Here is a 20,999-nt window from a genome sequence, read left to right as displayed (position 1 = left end):
CAGTATGTATGATTCCCCCACACAGTGTAATGCCCCCATTATGCCCCTTATGCAGTATGTATGATGCCCCCACACAGTATAATGCCCCCATTATGCCCCTTATGCAGGATGTGTGATGCCCCCCACACAGTGTAATGCCCCCATTATGCCCCTTATGCAGGATGTGTGATGCCCCCACACAGTGTAATGCCCCCATTATTCCCCTAATGCAGTATGTATGATGCCCCCCACACAGTGTAATGCCCCATTATGCCTCTTATGCAGGATGTGATGCCCCCCACACATTGTAATGCCCCCATTATGCCCCTTATGCAGTATGTATGATACCCCCACACAGTGTAATGCCCCCATTATGCCCATTATACAGTATGTGTGATGCCCCCACACAGTATAATGTTCCCCCCTTAGCGCCTGAAGTCCTGTAGTTGGAATAATCCCTCTGGAGTTGGTTTTACCTTTGGCTGCTCCCCTACATGTAGACCCTCGAGCATGTATACATGCATGTAGGGGAGCAGGCCTTACTAGATATCGAGGCTTTGTACAGTAATATACCGCATGAGGATGGTATCAGAGGGGTAAGACATTTCTTGAAATAGAGATCAGTAGAGTGTAGCAGACAGAATGACTTCATGGAGGATCTTCTAAAATTCACTCTTACTCATAACTTCTTTCTTTTTGACAGGAAATACTTCCACCAGCTCAGGGGTACTGCGATGGGGAGCCTCTGTGCCCCTTTGTATGCTAACCTATTCTTGGGCTCATAGGAGGAAACCACAAAATTCAGGGATGATCATAAGTGGTGGCATCCATATATTGGAGTATGTTATAAATATATTGACAACATTTTTATCATCTGGTCAGGGACGGCCAGGTGTTATCCGAGCGCGCTCGGATGCTAAGAGTATCTTCTGCGTGGTTGAAAAATATGTTTGCCTCGTCACAGTTGCATAAATTGCGGCTGCTAGGCATCTGCAACACATGCAGGGATTGTCTGTTATACTAGAGAGGAAGCTATAGTGTCACCAAACTGGGACACAAGTTCTCCTACACAGAGCTGAATATGCAGTGCCACAACCAGTAGTGTGTGGCCCTCATCGAATGGACTTTGAGAGTCGTACCGACAGCCTCGGACTGGCCTGGCGGGGTGCCGGGAAATTTCCCGTTGGGCCCCCTGCAGAGAAGACAGAGGAGAAATTTTTTTTTGAAAAAAAAAAGTGGTCGCGGGCCCTTTAAGGGCGCGCGCACGCACTCTCACCGTCGCGATTCCCAGGACAGTAGCGGGAGGGGCCTGGGAGCAGGAGAGCCGAAGAGCAGAGCAGGGGCTGCACTGCTGCGTCACACTCGGCAGACAGGGCCGCATGTCTGCTAAAAGTGACGTCACAGCGTGCCCTGCCCTGCAGTCTCCCGCCTTAGGAGCGCGTCTGTACTGTACAGGTAGTGTAATATTTGTGTGTTTGTATGAATTTTTATGTATATGCCTGTGTGTGTGTGTGTGTATATGCCTGTGTGTGTGTATATGCCTGTGTGTGTGTGTATGCCTGTGTGTGTGTATATGCCTGCCTGTGTGTGTGTATATGCCTGCCTGCGTGTGTGTGTAAATGCCTGCCTGCATGTGTGTACAGTGTGTGTGTATATTCCTGTGTGTGTGTAAATGCCTTCCTGCGTGTGTGTGTATATGCCTGTGTGTGTACAGTGTGTGTGTATATGCCTGTGTGTATATGCATGTGTGTGTGTATATGCCTGCCTGCGTGTGTTTGTATATGCCTGCATGTGTGTGTGTGTGTATATATACCTGCATATGTGTGTGTATATACCTGCTTATGTGTGTGTGTGTGTATATGCCTGTGTGTGTGTATATGCCTGCATGTGTTTGTGTGTATGTATTTGAGTGCCAGCCTGTCTACGTGTGTATATGTGTCTTCACACATGTGTGCGTTCTTCCCTGCGTGTCTGCATTTTTGTGTGTGATTGTCTGAGTGTGTCTGTGCATTTCTGCGTGTGCTTGCTGTGTGTGTACGTGTCCCCATTTCTGTGAGTGTGTATCTGCGTGTGGATATTAGGGCTCTTTCACATGTCCTGACATTTACGGGACTGGAGATATCATTGTCCACCTGTGTGTCATCCGTGTGACACATACCAGTGCTTGGGAATCAGTGTACAGTTAACGCTGTTCCCAAGAGCCGGGTGCTGAGCGCTGCCCTCATCATAGATCCCTGCCGGTGCTGCGATCAGCAGAAGCTGGGTCAATGATGAGAGTAGTAGTCTACTCATGCCGTGTCCACCTGTAAAAATAGGAATAAAATAAAAAAAATCCTTATACTCACCTCTTCTAAGTGTCACTCGCTGTAATCCGTGCGAGTGCTCACGCCGAGGGGAATGACTCCTGCAGCGAGCGGGCCCCGGAGCTGCGCTCAGTGATTGACAGGGCACCGCTTGTTGAGCACAGCTCCGGGGCCCACTCGCTGCAGGAGTCATTCCCCTCGGCGTGAGCGCTTGCACGGATTACACTGGGTGGCGCTTAGGAGAGGTGAGTTTAAGGATTTTTTTATTTTATTCCTATTTTTACAGTTGGACACAGCGGGAGTAGACTAAAATTCATCATTGACCCTGCTGCTGCTGATCGCAGGACCGGCAGGGATCTATGATGAGGGCAGCGTTCAGCACCCGGTGCTTGGGAAGAGCGCTAACTGTCATCAGTGTGCTTGATGTTTTGCTGGAGGTGCAGCAGGTAAAAAACAGACATGTCAGCGTGTTTTGCCCACGGACACCACATGGTCTGTGGAAAGTGGAAACACACTGACATGTGCACATTCATTTGAATGGGTCTACATGTACCAATGTCTCTGGTACGTGTGGAAACTGCCACCGCATGTACTGACGTGTGAAAGAGCCCTTAGTATGTGTCTGTGTGCGCTTGTGTTCGTGTGTGTAAGCGCTCTTCTGCATGTCTGTGTGCTCTTCCGAAGATTTATTATATTTAGGGAGAGATGGGAGAGAAATTTTAGGCGACCGAATGGGGAGATGTGTGAAGAAACAGTATGGTGAACTAGGGGAGGGGTGGGAATGAGTGCAGGAACAGAATACGGAACGGGGATGTGTGAGGAAACAGTATGGAGAGTGGGGGAATAGTGTGAGGAGACAGTATGGAGGGAGAAAAGTGTGAGGTGACACAGCACAGAGACTAGGTAGTGTGGGGGAAGGTACAGAGATGCGGCAGTATGGGGAGAACAGTGTGAGGGCACAGCAAGGAGGGAACAGTATGCTGAGGATGGGGAGTGTGATGAAGGGGCACAGTATAGAGACTGGGCAGTATAGGGGGGACACAGTGTGAGAGGACAATGTGAAGAGGGGGCCCAGTATAGTAAGGAGAGGACAGTGTGGAGAGGGGGCCCAGTATGGTAAGGAGAGGACAGTGTGGAGAGGGGGCCCAGTATGGTAAGGAGAGGACAGTGTGGAGAGGGGGCCCAGTATGGTAAGGAGAGGACAGTGTGGAGAGCAGGTACCATAAGAGGGGTACAGTGTATGTCATGTTTTGTGCAGGGAGCATTGTAAGAGTTAGGTTTATTCAGGGGCTCAGTGTAGATATTTTTATTCAGGAGCATTATAATAACTCTGCTATCTTTAAGGGCATTGTGTGGGGATGATCTGCAGAAGACCGGAGAAGATGGAAGTCTGCAGAGACGAGCTGTGGATGAGAAAAGTCATCATGGAGTCTGGACAAGAGGAAGAAAAGAAAGAGAACGACTCTAATCAGAGAAGACGTCTCAGGTAAGATACCTGGATGTAAATGTTCATTTGTGATCCTGCCTGCGTCTCATCAGTACTGTGCTTCTTGTATGGTCCGCAGTCTGATGATGACTGATAACAACTCCCAGTATCTCTATTGTTAATTACATACTGGGAGTTGTAGGTTTATGCGATACAAAGATATATGGGGCTGACCTGACATTACAATTGATGGTGATTCAGATGATGTATTCATGTACTGATGTGTTTGTGCGCGTCTGCGTATCTGGAATAATATGTATTTTTGTAAGATGTGTGTATGTAACTGTGCATTGTGGTGTGTAATAACATTCATACGCTTGGGGCACCTTTACTAAATCTTTTAGGTCTCTTTCACATGTGTTAGGGAATTCCATTTGTCTTTCCCCATTTAGGAACAGACAAGTGAAATTTGCTAACCTTGTCATAACTGTCACCATTGGGATGTGCTTGTATGGAGCGGGTTCAGGAGCTGAGCCTGCTCCATACCGGGCAGATGTCGGCTGTGTTACATAGCCGGCGTCTGCCTGTAACTACAAAGTGAGGGTGCTGCAATAACATCCGGCACCTTGATTGTGACACTTCCATGGAGCCCAACCTCAGGCTGAGCTTCATTGAATGACTAACATGGCAGCAGCACCTGGCAACTAGTGCTGAGTGAGTGTGGTCGGATAAGGTCCCCAGGGTAGCATGTTTTGCAGCGGTAGACAGACGCAACACATGCAGGAATTGCCTGTTTGTTAGGTAATCCCTGCACGTGTTGCTTCTGTCTACCGCCGCAAAACATGCTACCCCGGGGACTCGAGCATATTAGCAGAGCACTACAAGATACTCAGATAACACCTGAGCATGCTGGGATAACACCTTATCCGACCACGCTCGCTCAGCACTAGTTGCCAGGTGTTGCTGCCATGTTAGTCATTCAATGAAGCTCAGCCTGAGGTTGGGCTCCATGGAAGTGTCACAATCAAGGTGCCGGACGTTATTGCAGCACCCTCACTTTGTAGTTCGCGGTGACTGTAATGTCTCCGTCCTTGCACCGACCCAATAACAGGAAGTGAGTGGCGACAGGGAGAATAAAATGTAATTTTCTCCCTGTAGCCAATGCTTTTCCATTAAGCCGTCTAATCAGGCTTTAAACCCTATTTACCTGCAGATTACCCCTATATCTGCAGATAAATATCATTTTTCAAGGTGACAAGTTACCATTAAAGGGACTCTGGCAGTACGGAATGACTGTTCGAACAAAGTCCTGCCGCTTGGTGCTCCACATACAGCCAATCATGTAATTATAGTAGATTATAGAAAAGCATAACAAGTAATAAAACAGTTTATGGTGGGCTGTAGTGTGGGCCCCTAGAGTCAGTTCCCCTTGTGGGCCCTAGACACCCCAGTCCGACCCTGCGTACCGATGCACCTCAGCCAGTGAGGTCCTCACAAATCAACTGGGAGCTGAGAGTAGCTGTGAGGAACTGTAGCGACACATCTCAACCCATATGGTCCCCATAGGAGATTATAGGCCTTACCATAATGGTTTGTTGGACTGTTGTAGCTTGTAACAATAGTTATGTACTTCTACATATAACCAGAAAGTTCTTGACTCTGCATAATGCAGAAGTACAGTGTCCATTTTTGACAAGTGATTCTGACAAGTGACTTTTACTACTGTAATAATAATAAAAAAATATTCACTGTTCACTTATGGGACTTGAACCCAAAACTCTACGTCTAGAAGAGTACCCCTGTAGTTTGTGTGCTAAATAGGCATAATTACAAAAAAACACAAAACATTCCTATTGGGATTTGAACCGAGCCATTGTAGTTTCAGAGGCTGATGCCTTACCATTGAGCTATCCAGCCATGACATAATGCCTGGGAGCTTTTCTTGTCTTATGAGATCAACCATGAAAATACCCAGGATGACTAAAAGTTATTGTGATTCTGATGTTTGAAGAAAGTCACACATCAAAATCACACATCATTTGAATTTGGCTTGGAGCAGGTGTTTCTGAAAGTCCCAATCAGTTTCAGATACTGTAGGTTTGCACTGAAAATCATATAACCAAACCGAACGCTTAGCTTTCATCACCTGAGTTTATAGCTCAGTGGTTCGTGTACTGACTTCTGGACAGAATTTTGGGTTCAAGTCCCATCAGCGAACAGTGACTTTCTTTTATAATTATTACAGTTGTAAAAGTTACTTGCCAGGATCAATTGTCAAAATCACTTGTCAGACAGGGTATTTAGCCTCAGGCTGACATCATTCTGATGTTTTTGATATCTGATTATGTCCTAAAATGGACACTGTACGGAAGAAGCATTCATAAAGTATTGTGCCTGCTATCTGATATATGTACTTATCGTCAAGTTCTTGTTAGGTAAGAAAAGTTTTTTTTGGACTTTGGCGGCCAATTACAGCTATTGCTGTGGGACCTGTGATTTTTATCTATACCACTGTTTATAGGATAATAGAGTAAAATAAAGTTGTTATGGACATGATTTACCTAACATTGTGCAGTGAGTCTGTTTTCCCTATAGTGACCGATATTTCTTGTTATTAAAGCTGTGATATATTTTTTCATTTTAAACCTTTTTTTAACTTTTTTAAACAACTCTCCTTAGTGCGATCATACAACACAGAAGCCTCTGATTGCTCAGATAATGCACTGTTCTACTGTAGTGCCGTGTATTATCCCTGCCTGTCAGTGTAATACCAACGGCCCCATACACATGAGATAAATGTTGACTGATTGGTCATTAGGCAGATGACTATCTCTCCCGACTCTCCCATACACACAAATATTCCAGCTTTCCTGTGGTGTGTATGAGAGTCTCCTCCAGACTCCTCTAGCGGAGGATTATCTACAGGAAGAACAAACTTATTAGCCTCTGAAATTCTCTGCCCTGACATCATCTGACAGGAGGTCCCCAAATACATTATATAGTCAACCAAACCCCCAAAATCAGTGCTTTCATGCAACTTTAGTCTAATATTTATGGAGGCGTTAAAAGGTAACTTATTGGACGCTGCCTTTGGCCCGTCCTAATAGACTTTCGTACATTGCAGGCCCAGACACTATTATTAGGCATTTTAAGTATCATAGTAACTAGTCAGCCCCATACTATCGAGTACTTGGGGGAGGAGGGGCACTGAGCCGGACTCTGTCAAACCTTCTTAGATGCCATGTTTCCTTTGGACAACAAGTGGTTAAACTGCCAGGGTTTTTGTTGCAGCCGCACCTGTGCCATCCCTGCGGTGTACATCTATGTTCTGGTGCGCAAAAGTGTGAATTTTTTTTAAAACAAATGTTTAACGTGTTAAAAAATAACAAAATGTGTCTTTATGCTTTTTTTTTTTTTTTTTTTTCAAATATCTTTTTAGTCAAGATTTTCAAACATTACAATACAGAAAAGATACAACTGAGTAAAACGTTTGACATTCCATGTCAGCATTACATCATATACATTATAACTTGTATAAGGAAAGGAAAAGAAGAGAAAAAAAGGAGGGGAGAGAGGAGGTAAATGTATTTAGTGGGGAAGTGGTGGAAAGGGTAGAAAAGAGAATATCTCCCACTGCAAACATTTGTACACACTGTTAATATACTTAAACCTTCAACTGGAATATGGGACCTGAAGAATCCCCAGCGTAGCCCCCAGATCCTCCAAACAATACCACTCAGTACAGGGCCACCAACAGGGCATTACTGCCCTTACTGGCGTATGGGGCCCGGTGCTCACCGGGCCCCTGGGAACTGAACTTGTGTCCTCACTTGGACACAGGTTCACTTTAAAGCTATTGCCGTGCGGGAGTCTTCCCGCATGTCAATAGTTAACGGCCACCAGCCAATCATAGGCCTCAGGCTGACGTCACGCGCACGTCGCTGGTGTATGACGTCAGTTCCGGCCTGTGACATGGCAATACTCGTTTTACAATATTACAGTAAGTCCCCCCCCCCCCCCCATGGAGACCTTTCTTTCTTTCTTTTTTTTATTTTATCCCCCCCCCTCTTTCCTTTCCTTTTCTTCCTTACTTTACTCCTTTTCTTTTCTTCCCCTACTCCCTTTCCTTCTCTTCCCCTTTTCTTCTTTCCTTCTTCCCTCTCCACTCCGCCATGCAGTTTTTTACTCTACAGTAGTATATATAGGTGTTACTCTAATTAATCCTTTCCAACCATGGCTGCCATAATTTATGGAAGTATTCCTGCCTATTCTTCTTGGTGTAAATACTTTTTTCAAGTTGAATTATATAGTTCGTTTGGGCAATGAATTCACGTCTGGACGGGGGCTCTTCTCTAATCCAATATTTTGCAATCAATTTTCTGGCAATAAACAATAATCTCGCAATTGCTATTTTGGTTATGTTGTCTGTTTTTATTTCTAAACAAAATAGATTAGGGACAAACTTTTAATACCCTTTCTTCATTTTAATGGAATAATTAAATAAAAGTGAAAATTTATAACCTTATAGTGAGGGATATTATATGGGGTTTTCCCCATTTGGTTAATAATCGAGTGTACATCACTCCGGGCTATTGATAGTCCTATTTTGATTTTGGTAATTTTATTAATAGTTATTTTTATTTCTCAGTATAGTAGTGATAGGGAGGACCCAGGGTCAGCCCGCCAGAGCGTTACAAGAGGGAAGTAGAGAGGGGGAAGACATCACTACATGGGGGAAACCCCAAACCCTTAACAATTAACCACTTAACTGTTTATGCTCTGCAGTAAGTTGCCCTGCTAATAGTATTTGCACCACTGACCACGCTGTGGACTTCTCTTTTTTTCTGGTGAGTTGGACCTCAGAATATTAAGCTAAATTAAAAACTAAGGGAAAAGAAGAGACTCTTCCCGCACCTGGGTCAACCCGTTCACCAACAGGGTGCATGTAACTTCATAGCCTTAATCATTTATGTAGCATTAATGACTCTAAGAGCTTTATATACTATGTCTATAAATGCTACTGTGAATTATTTAGCAGCAATGTTCCTATGATAGAAAAGACAAAGAAAAAATATATAGCATCAACATTGAGACTGTTTTTCAAAGAGAACAATAAACAATATTGGTCCCTCTCATTAAAGCCAAGAAAAATAATGGAAGGGTATGTGCACACGATGCAGAAATGAAGCAGAAAATTTCTGCATCATTTCTGCATCTCCCTGGCAGAAAAAACGCATGCAGATTGTGCATGCGTTTTTCCTGCAGAATACATGCGGATCCACATGCAGATTCACATGCGTTTCCGCATGCAGATTGACAAGCGCTTTCCAGGCGATGTTAGCATCACCTGGAAAGTGCTTGACAACTAGGTCACACTATATAAATCCATGCAAACAGCATGGATTTATATAGTGTGACCCGAGAGAGTGTATATACTTACCTCCGATGGCCCGCGCTGTCCTGCTCACTCCGTTCTCCCTCGCCGGCAACTTTGAATTGAAAGACCTGCCGACGTCAGCGTCACGTGACCCGTCACATGACTCTGACGTCACCGCAGGTCCTACAACTCACTGCAAGTGCCGGGAAGCAAGCAGGAGCGGTGCGCGGGCCGACAGATGGTAAGAATACATTTCTTTTTTATTTTATTCTTTTTTTTACAGCTTTTTAATGGTACCTGGGTGTGGATGAGACTCTCCTCTCCACACTCGGGTACCATCCGCACATTAGAACGCGCCAATAACGCAAGTACAAATGCTGTCTTGCGGAATTGGCGCGTTCTAATGCAAGTCAATGGCGGCGAAATCGCCGCGTTTCCGCAAAATTAATTGACATGCTGCGGATTTTTGACCGCAGCGTTAACGCTGCGGAAAAATCCGCATCATGGGCACAGCACATGCGGATTTCCATTGAGGAACATTGCTTCCCTTCTACCATGCGTTTTTCATGCGTTTCCGCGGCGTTTACGCAACTGCAAAAACGCCGCGGAAACGCATGAAATACGCATCGTGTGAACTCAGCCTAAATCTCTACATGAAGAATTAAGATGATGTAAACAAGCAATTCACTTCCTGACATGTAAACCAGTCGGAGACATAACTTTTTCAACATTTACGAATCTTTTGAATAGGCAGAAAAGAATGGCTGACTTGTGGAAAGTGATTACCATTCAAGTAGGTGATCTGCTCCGGTGTCTATGCTGTCCTTGGGCCTTTGGTGTTGAGTAGTGTCTGGCTTCTTCTCATTCACTTCTTTCCTAACCTCCATGTCTCGATGATTTGGAGAGTGAAGTGTCCATGTCCCTTTCAGCCTCTTGAGGCGACTTAAAAGTAATAACCTTTCCTGGAAAATTCTTAGTACAGCAGGATACTGGAGTGTGAACCTCCACTTTTACTGGAATAAAGTTAAACAGATTTTTTTTAAAGGACCTCTTGTGTTTGGTGACATCTTCCGAATAAAAAAGGGCTGGATGATTTCCTCACTACGCATAACATTGTGGGTTATAGTTAAATTAGTGACAAAATGTACAATTGGGGGAGGAAGGTTGAACTTGATGGACCTAGGTCTTTATTCAACCTATGTAACTATGTAATCTTCAAATAGTAAGAGCCGCATTACTTTCATTATCGAAAGGCGATAGTCATGCAAGGTGTGAGAAAGACTTGGTGCAACACAAAGGGAAGAGGAAAAGGGAGCCCAGACTCTATGGAAAGGGGGAAGTGGAGCCCTCCTAGGCTGATCTAGTATCACCCTGTCTCCACTAACGTCCCTACATTTTCTCTTCACCAATTGCCGCACGCAAACCTCACCCTGTCTTTCCCTGGTGTTTGGCCCTGGCTAGGGAAGGGAGCGGGATGAGCGCTAGTCAATCCCCACTGACTACTATTAATAACAAGGGGTAACAAACAAGGGAAGATAGCTTAGCTTTTAGTCAACTTCAGAGAGATGAATACCCTTCCTCATAGCTCCAGAGAGGATGAAGTAATGCACTTTGCTCCGAGCCTTCACAAAGGGTAATGTGAGTGTCGCCGGCACCTCCCTCTAGCAGACAGCAGGTATTTATACACCCAGGCCAGGGTGTTAATTAGCCAGAGGAAGATAGCCGCTGGGTCCTAGAGAGACAGCCTCTAAGAAGGTGTCTGTAATGCCAAACGTAGAGATCTCCTGCAACCAGCTGTAGGGCGACTGTCTGTCACTTCTGACACACCCGTGACAGTGATACCTTTTTCTGTAAGCTCTCATAATGTCTGCTTTGTCGTAATCTAAGAATTTCATTGTTGGTGAGAACGTATATCCAGTCCCACTCTCTGTGCTCTTTCAACTCTGCCGCTATGGCTGAGACCCAGTGATTGAGGCATATCTCTCTCACAGAGTCGCTGTAATTCTGAGGCAGGAACCGACTCCATTAGCCTTATTAGTCTCAAGTTACTGTGTCTGTATCTATTCTCTAGATCTTCCACCTTTTGGACTCTCTGTCACTTGTGATTAATTCGGACGAATGCAATCCAGTAAAACATTGGATTGCATTAGGTCCAGTGTTAATTTTTGAGTGTGTGCCCACATGCGTTTTTTTTTTCCAGCTCCGATCGGATTGCGATTGGACTATAAAAAAAAAAATGCAATATGGTGCCATTGCATGCTGAATTCGGATCACACGCACCCATACAAGTCTATGGCTGCATGTGAAACATCGCACTGCACTCTGATATCACCCTAATGCATTGCGATTCCCGCCGGCACCAGCAAAAGATGAGATGGAGAAATTAATTTCTCCATCTTCTCCGCAACTGTGCTACAATCCTCTCATGTGAGAGGATCGGAGCACTGACACTCGGCTGTCGCTCTCAGCAGAGCAGGAGCCGAGTGTCATTCGCATATCGCTCTCGCATCGGATGCCACACGCTAATGGGACTCCGGCCTTTCACTGAGGCGGCTGGATTCTGTAGACATTTCTTTAACGTAACATAGTACATCGTAACATAGGTTAAATAAAGACCTAGGTCCATCAAGTTCAACCTTCTTTCCCCAATTGTACCCCCTACAGTAACACTACACTAACTTACTAACTAACTGGGACTAGGCCTCACAAATGTATTATTATTACCATTTTTATTATTGCTTCTCTTTTACAATTAAAAATAAACCAGTTTATAATTTTTTAATTAGTTTTATATTTTATGTTACTCTAGTGATTTAATAAAAGTATTAATAAAATCCCTATGTAAGTTTTCATTTAACTATTTGCATCTTTCAATTGCAGGACCCGTTGTTCAAGCTCTGCGATTCTATCTTTGTGGCCACCTAGTTCTCACTGTAAGTGGTTGAGGGAGGTTTGGATGGTTGCTCCAGAATCTTTTGAATATCAGGAGCAATTCTGCTTTCAACAGCCAGTTATTTATAGTCCAGCAAATTGGAGGGTACCTTTGTTAATGATGCATCCTCAGTATATTCACTGTTAGACGGAGGTAAAGCTGTTTGCGTTGCTGAGACGCATTCTGGGGTCAGCGCCATATTGTCCCGCCATCCGTTCGTCAAAGCAGATACTGGTTCATGGAAGAGTAGGGCAGGTTTGTCAAGGTTTTTACCCATTGGTAGGCTTGTCTAGGCCATTTATCGGTGCTTATGTCTGGTTTTATTTAAGTCGGGTGCACGAGCTTTTCACTTGCATCCTACTTGACTAGTGCCGTATACTGAAATCCAACTTATGCTTTTTGCATGTTTTTTTCTTTTTACAAAAATTGTTGGTGCTAATTTTCTTTTGAAACATTTTAATATCTGCTTTTTTCTGGTGTTTTTCTTGTAATATAGGAAAGCCTAAGGCCAGAAACAAACCCCATAAAACACTGTACATGGAGATTTTGGTATCTAATAATTTCTGTGCACTGTGTTTGTACAAACAAAAAAGCTTTTAGAAATGCCTCAGTGAAGATCTTCTGTAGAAGAGAATTTTCCTCATTTACCGGTCAAAGATAGATATGGACAGAGACAAGATGGCGGAGAGGATATTACACCTCACCCTAGAGATCCTCTTCCGGCTTACTGGAGAGGTGAGAGATTCTGATGACGTCACATTACATCATTCTTATCTATGGGAATAACAGATGGACAGAACTGGAGAGGTGAGGACTCTGGAAATGTCTGTAGTGAGATTTATTAATGTGTCTTTCCATAACCAGGATTACACAGTAGTGAAGAAGACCTCTAGTGAGCGCTGTCAGGACCCTGTGTCTGAGGGATCGGGAAGACCCCTGAGCCCAATCACAGGGCCTCCACCTCAACCCCTGATACATGAGGACATCAATGACCAGAAGATCCTAGAACTCACCTACAAGATGATTGAGCTGCTGACTGGAGAGGTGACACTGCTGGGAATGCTGGGACATTATACAGTAATGCTATGAAGGGATTGGGGGGATGATTGTATCATTGTATCTGTCAGATTGCTATAAGGTGTCAGGATGTCGCCGTCTATTTCTCCATGGAGGAGTGGGAGTATTTAGAAGGACACAAAGATCTGTACAAGGACATCATGATGGAGGTTCCCCAGCCCCTCACATCACCAGGTAATAGACAGGACTAAATACACACGGCCTATAATTATCTGTATGTAAAGAATGAATTCAGTCCCTGTATGTGTTTCCTCCAGATCTATCCAGTAAGAGGACAACACCAGAGAGATGTCCCCGTCCTCTTCTTCCACAGGACCGTAAACAAGAAGTTCCCAATGTTCCTCAGGATCATCAGGTAGATGGAGAGAAGGTGTCATGAGATCTCCCTTATGATGTGTAGATAGCTGTGAAGGTCTTGTGCTCAGTCTTGTTTTATCCACCAGTATTATATGCTTTATACTTGTGTAATGAGAACGGTGGAGATGGCAGGATTAGAGCTGATCATAGATGTGACTTCTTCTGTCTGTGACTTTTACAATATTTGTCTCAGGGTGAAGATCTGACCCATATTAATACTACAGAGACATATGTGAGGGGTGATGAGCGGTGTAAAGAGGAGATTCCTACATATGACCACCCAGGTGAGTAGTAACCACTAAATGCTGAGAAGTCACAGATTCTTCTCAGTCACCGGCTGTGGCTGCTTTATCGGTGGTGTAGTCCGGCCGTATCACAATCGTGTGATCACCATTTTGCTTCTAGATCACAACATTCTCCTGCTGACCGTTACCTGTCCAGATCTGTAAACTATAAAGCCAAATGACAGTGTGCGTAGAATGTGCTGACAAGTTGGAAAATCACTTGAAGAAAAATATTATGATGGGCCTTTATTGAATGCTTTATTGAATAAGAAATATACCCCTCTTGTAAACAGAGCATAAGCCCAGAGCATGGGCCAACATTTCCACCGTTTTACCGGTCTTTTTCAAGGCAAATCCATCACTAAACAAAACAAACCAAAATTAATACAGGTATAACAGATATGGCAGGTTCTGCCTATTATAGGCTACAGAATATTATAGTGACAATTCCTAGAACCCCACCAAAAAAATAAATATAGAGGTAGAGGAGTGGTGTCAGAAGGATAAGCCAGGCGGACAATAGATCCTAGATAAGGTCCAACAGGGACGCGTGATATAGACAGAAACTATTAGAGTTATATATTGAGTTAATATTACCTAATATGAGGGTCTTTCTCAAACATCGCTAGAAGAAGAGAAATATACAAAGTTAGCCGTGCTGTACAAATATACATGAGGTCCTAAAAATTAACTGTACAGGAATAATATGTACAGAAATCATGGGGAACAAAAACCATATTACATTTATTCTATGCAACTACATGACATGAAGACAACAAAACAACGAAAAAGCAAACAAAAAAAATAAAGTAATAATTAGTGTTGAGCGAGTATGTTCTGTTCCGAGTATGCTCGGGCCATGCTCCAAGTAATTACAGCTGCTCGGTGATATGGTTGAATCGCTCCCGTGTGCATGATTTGCGACTGTTTGACAGTTCTAATACGTGGGAGGAATGTCTATTTCTTACACATTCTTCACATGTGTAGGAACACTAAAAGCAAGAATTTGAGGGATAAGGACTAGAGCCAAACATATGTGCACATATACACTGTGTGCAGAATTATTAGGCAAGTTTTATTTTAGAGGATTATTTTTATTATTGATCAACAACTATGTTCTCAATCAACCCAAAAGACTCATAAATATCCAAGCTTAATATTTTTGGAAGTTGGAGTGTTTTTTTTTTAGATTTGGCTATCTTAGGAGGATATCTGTTTGTGCAGGTAACTATTACTGTGCAGAATTATTAGGCAACTTAATAAAAACCAAATATAATCCCATCTCACTTGTTTATTTTCACCAGGTAAACCAATATCAGTGCACAAAATTTAGAAATAAACATTTCTGACATGCGAAAACAAAAAAAATTAGTGATCAGTATAGCCACCTTTCTTTATGATGACACTCAACAGCCTTCCATCCATAGATTCTGTCAGTTGCTTGATCTGTTTTCGATCCACATTGCGTGCAGCAGCCACCACAGCCTCCCAGACACTGTTCCGAGAGGTGTACTGTTTTCCCTCCCTGTAGATCTCACAGTTTATGATGGACCACAGGTTCTCTATGGAGTTCAGATCGGGTGAACAAGGGGGCTGTGTCATTATTTTTTTCTTCTTTTAGACCTCTACTGGCCAGCCACGCTGAGGAGTAGTTGGATGCATGTGATGGAGCATTGTCCTGCATGAAAATTATCTTTTTCTTGAACGATACCGACTTCTTTCTTTACCACTGCTTGAAGAATTTGTCTTCCAGAAACTGGCAGTAGGTCTGGGAGTTGGGCTTCACTCCATCCTCAACCCGAAAAGGTCCCACAAGTTCATCTTTGATGATATCAGCCCATACCAGTACCCCACCTCCACCTTGCTGGCGTCTGAGTCGGAGTGGAGCTCTCTACCCTTTACTGATCCAGCCTCTGGCCCATCAAGAGTCACTCTCATTTCATCAGTCCATAAAACCTTTGAAAAATCAGTCTTAAGATATTTCTTAGCCCATTCTTGATGTTTTATCTTATGTTTCTTGTTCAAAGGTGGTCGTTTTTCAGCCTTCCTTACCTTGGCCATGTCCCTGAATATCGCACACCTTGTGCTTTTTGATACTCCAGTAACGTTGCAGCTCTGAAATATGGCAAAACTGGTGGTGATTGGCATCTTGGCAGCTTCACTCTTGATTTTCCTCAATTCATGGGCAGTTATTTTGCGCCTTTTTTGGCCAACACGCTTCTTGCGACCCTGTTGGCTATTTGCCATGAAACGCTTGATTGTTCGGTGATCACGCTTCAAAAGTTTGGAAATTTCAAGACTGCCGCATCCCTCTGCAAGACATCTCACAATTTTGGACTTTTCAGAGCCCGTCAAATCTCTCTTCTGACCCATTTTGCCAAAGGAAAGGAAGTTGCCTAATAATTAAGCACACCTTATATAGGGTATTGATGTCATTAGTCAACACCCCTCCATATTACAGAGATGCACATCACCAGATTTACTTAATTGGTAGTTGGCTCTCAAGCCTATGCAGCTTGGAGTAGGACAACATGTATAAAAAGTATCATGTGATCAAAATACGCATTTGCTTAATAATTCTTCACGCGGTGTATATGTATCTAGGGAGGGTTTAGTTAATAGGTGAGACGGATATGTTCTGGAAGGGGGAGGGGGAAAGAAGACATTGAAATGGTACAAACCTAGGTATGGTAATGTCCGAAGTATAAGGAAGTTTTATGCTTGTTAGCAAAAATGTACTGTCCAACCGTGGTACGGTGGAGGCTGTTGGAAAAGACATAAACGTAGCTGAGATGTAATCAGTAGTATAAAGGAAAAGTGGACACCAGGAGTAATACTGACCATATGGAGCGTTGTCCAGGGGAGTTGGTGTGGAGCGCTGTGTGCACTTGCAGTGGTGCTCTGGTGCCATTGGTGTCAGTGGGAACGTGTATATACGCGCTTAGCTCGGTACTTCCGGTGTCAAGGCACCGGAAGTGACCCAGGATTGAGAGCCAGAACGAGGCTTCAGACGCAGTGTGTACCGAGCTAAGCGCGCATATACACGCTCCCACTGACACCAACGGCACCACAGCAAACGCACACAGCGCTCCACACTAACTCCCCTGGACAACGCTCCATATCGTCAGTATTATTATACAATATGGTTTTTGTTTTGTTTTTGTTCCCCATGATTTCTGTACATATCATTCATGTATAGTCAGTTTTTAGGACCTCATGTATATTTGTATAGCACGGCTAATTTTGTATATATCTCTTATTCTAGCGATGTTTCAGAAAGACCCTGATAGGGTTGAAACGTAACCCAGCATATGGCTTTGTTCTGTCACAATAAATCTATTACTAAGGATATCTCCATGAGTGCGGCTGATTATCTCTTATTTGGTGACTGAAGCAGGTGCAGATCCCAGAGGAGATGGGACACAACATTTACAGAAGCCCTAATATAATAAAATGTCAGAAAATCAGCAGTAGAAATCCCCATATAATGACTCCATTTTGGAAATTATAACCCTCATTGAATCAATCTTTAGAAGTTGTTACTATTTTGACTCCACAGGCACTTTCCGGAAATTAGCACTCACTGGATGTTTGAGAGTGAAAATTGCAAATATACCATTTTATTACCCAACACATAGTGCCCAGATTGTGCTGCAGGAGACACACACCGTAGATTAAGTGGGTTCTTCTCACTATAGTAATGCCAAATACATGGATGGTAAATGTGGTTTGGACGCACTGCAAGGCTCAGAAGTGAGGGGGAGATTTGACTTTGGGAGAGCGGATATTGCTGGATTGGTTTATGGAAGCCATGTTGCTTTTCAAGAGCCTTTGAGCCACTAGTGATGTGGAAACCCCCGTTTTTTTCCATTAACAGATGATGGATTTGAGTGGTATTATTTTCGCCTACATAACATTTTTTGGTGGCTTTTTATTGCATATTTGGGAGGCAGACTGAACAAAAAGTTGCACACCGTGCTCTACTGGTTCATCCTATGAGGTTTTCTTGGTGAATAATTCAATATGTTTTCATAACTTACCATTTTACAGTTTAAGTAGAAATGTTAAAAAATATAAAATTCAAAGATATTTTATTCTAAAATAATAATTGGTTTTATTCTTGGCAGATGTCTGTACCAGGAGATCAGAGGGACAGCTGACATCTTCAATTTTTAAATCGGATAATCTTGAGATCCCACAACAGACAACTGAAGTGAATGCCATTACTCCAGATATACCATCATCCCTTCACAGCAAAGATCTGTCATCTGATCCTCTGAAACACGTCATGTCTTCTGATTCATTACCGAATACTAAGGAAAATCAAAGTCACAAAATAAGCATTAAAAAACAAACTGCTCCTAATTCAAAGAAGCCATTTTCAAGTTCAGAATATGGAAATGGTTTTCCCCTCGAAAAGTCTTCTCTTAAACATCAAAAAATTCAAACAGCAGAGAACAGATTTTCTTGTCACAAGTATGGGAAATGTTTTAACCAGAAATCAGATTTGGTTAATCACCAGAGAACTCACACAGGGGAGAAGCCTTTTTCCTGTTCAGAATGTGGGAAATGTTTTAACCTGAAATCAGATTTGGTTAGGCACCAAAGAATTCACACAGGGGAGAAGCCTTTTTCATGTTCAGAATGTGGGAAATGTTTTAACCGGAAAGCGCATCATGAAATGCACCAGAGAACCCACACAGGGGAGAAGCCTTTTTCCTGTTCAGAATGTGGGAAATGTTTTAATCGGAAATGCAGTCTTTTTATACACCAGGGAACTCACACAGGAGAGAAGTCCTTTTCATGTTCAGAATGTGGGAAATGTTTCACACTGAAAGGGAATTTTGTTATACACCAAAGAACTCACACAGGAGAGAAGCCTTTTTCATGTTCAGAATGTGGGAAATGTTTTAACCTGAAATCAGATTTAGTTAGGCACCAAAGAATTCACACAGGGGAGAAGCCTTTTTCATGTTCAGAATGTGGGAAATGTTTTAACCGGAAAGCGCATCTTGAAATGCACCAGAGAACCCACACAGGGGAGAAGCCTTTTTCTTGTTCAGAATGTGGGAAATGTTGTAACCTGAAATCAGATTTGGTTAAGCACCAGAGAATTCACACAGGGGAGAAACCTTTTTCCTGTTCAGAATGTGGGAAATGTTTTAACCGGAAATGCAGTCTTTTTATACACCAGGGAACTCACACAGGAGAGAAGCCCTTTTCATGTTCAGAATGTGGGAAATGTTTTAACCGGAAAGCGCATCTTGGAAGACACCAGAGAACCCACATAGGAGAGAAGCCTTTTTCATGTTCAGAATGTGGGAAATGTTTTAACCGCAAAGGACATCTTGGAAGACACCAGAGAACCCACACAGGAGAGAAGCCTTTTTCATGTTCAGAATGTGGGAAATGTTTTAACCGGAAAGCGCATCTTGAAAGACACCAGAGAACCCACACAGGAGAGAAGCCTTTTTCATGTTCAGAATGTGGGAAATGTTTTAGCTGTCAATCAGCTTTTGTTAAGCACCAGAGAACCCACACAGGGGTTGTCCACTAGTAGGGCAACCCCTTCTCATTCCTCATGTTTGGTCTTGTTAAAATATAAACACTTAAACAAACCTCCCATGACGGCACAATTCCAGCGGTGTCAGGATTCTCATTCCCGGGGCTCATGTGAAGTTGTTACATCACGTGGGCCCTGTGCCCAATCAGCCCTGGCTTCACTGTCCCCGCCTTCAGACGTATTGAACATCAACAGGAAGCCAGGGCTGCAGCTTCTCTCTGACTTCGTCTCATTGTTCGATTTGTCCGAAAGTGAGAACAGTGATGCCAGCGCTGATTGGATGCAGGGCTCACATGACATAACAACCTTACATGAGCCCCCGGAACGCAAGTGCTGACACCGCTGGAACATCGCCGGCATGGGAGGTTAATATCTCACACACAGAGAAGCCATTATCATACCTAGATTGTAAAAAATTAATTACTGGAAAATCATATTTTGTTAACCATCAAAAATAACCCAGACGTGGAGAAACTATATATTTTATTTACGAATTGTAGAAAAACACATAAGACCGTCATATAATTAAATGAGAAAGGAAAATTACTTTAGAACTTACCGTATTTCTTGGACTATAAGACACTTTTTTCTTCAATCAGATCATTTTTATTAAGAAAATGACACAATAACGTTTTACAAAGAAAGATCAGTAGAACAAAGAGAGATTCAATGTTACATGGTATCATTATATATTATTGTTATACATAAAATACAATAAAATTGTCATCTGCTTCCAAGGATTCGATTTTTTTCATTCAAACAAACTAATACCCCCCCCCAATAACACTCCAGAGAAATCTATATTCATATGATTATTACTTTTTTATGATATGTATACATTAGAATATCTGCCATTCAGTTAGAATAATTCGTTTGCATGTGTACTGAACATACTTATATCTTTTAACCTGGAATGATCATACCACAAGTGTTCATGAAACCAGAAATTGCCATATGTTATTTCTCAGGAGTACTCCAGATGGCAGGTCTGGAATATTCAACCAGGGTCCGCAGATGTTGTCAAATTTCTTGGTTGCTTTTCTCTTTATATACCTTTATTTCTAACCAAATAATATTGTTTAGCTTATTTATTAACTTATAAATTGTCGGTGGTTGAGCGTCTAGCCAATGTTGTGCAATAAGTTTGCGTGCTTGATACAATGTTCGCAAAAGACCTATAGCCATCGGGGATTCAAAATCGACAGATTCTCTCCAATATACCAATATGCATATTTTGGGCTCTGCTTGGATTTGCACACCAAATACCCTTTATTAAAGATAGTGTTTTTCCAGTAGGAGCCCAATCTACAGAACTCCCAGAACGTGTAACAAATGCGCATCTCCTGTTGCACATCTTAGACAATCTGCATTTGGACATGGTCCAATTCTAAATAGAAGGCTCGATGTTCTATACAGTGGGTAAGGAAAGACCCCTTTACATTTTTCACTCTGTTTCATTGCAGCCATTTGGCAAATTCTAAAAAGTTCATTTTTTTTCTCATTAAAGTACACTCTGCACCCCATCTTGACTGAAAAAAAAACAGAAATGTAGACATTTTTTAAAATGTATTAATAAAGAAAAACTGAAATATCACATGGTCATAAGTATTCAGCCCCTTTGCGCAGTATTGAGTAGAAGCCCCCCTTTGAGCTAGTACAGCCATGAGTCTTCTTGGGAATGATGCAACAAGTTTTTCACAC

General features: G+C 42.8%; 2 protein-coding genes across 3 annotated transcripts in view; both read left to right on the top strand.

Annotated features, from left to right (window-relative positions):
• LOC141176147 (uncharacterized) overlaps positions 1-20,999 on the top strand; it is a 169,787-nt gene that overhangs the window by 500 nt on the left and 148,288 nt on the right. The window lies entirely within an intron of this gene.
• Positions 700-20,789, top strand: LOC141176135 (uncharacterized). Of its 2 annotated transcripts, XM_073660132.1 has the most exons (7): positions 700-818; positions 11,966-12,018; positions 12,514-13,061; positions 13,145-13,268; positions 13,352-13,449; positions 13,645-13,735; positions 17,863-20,789. In XM_073660132.1, exons 3-7 carry the CDS (start codon positions 12,807-12,809, stop codon positions 19,290-19,292), a joined length of 1,998 nt encoding a protein of 665 aa, XP_073516233.1. In that variant the 5' UTR covers positions 700-818; positions 11,966-12,018; positions 12,514-12,806; the 3' UTR covers positions 19,293-20,789. The 2 variants fall into 2 exon arrangements, with proteins under 2 accessions (XP_073516233.1, XP_073516234.1); XM_073660133.1 differs by lacking the exon at positions 700-818 and having other exon boundaries at positions 11,966-13,061.

Source organism: Phyllobates terribilis, unplaced genomic scaffold (assembly GCF_046119375.1).
Source record: "Phyllobates terribilis strain yellow unplaced genomic scaffold, ASM4611937v1 Scaffold_17__1_contigs__length_24005725, whole genome shotgun sequence".
NCBI lineage: Eukaryota > Metazoa > Chordata > Amphibia > Anura > Dendrobatidae > Phyllobates > Phyllobates terribilis.
The sequence above is the reverse complement of the archived record's forward strand: the minus strand, read 5'-3'. Positions and strand labels throughout refer to the sequence as shown.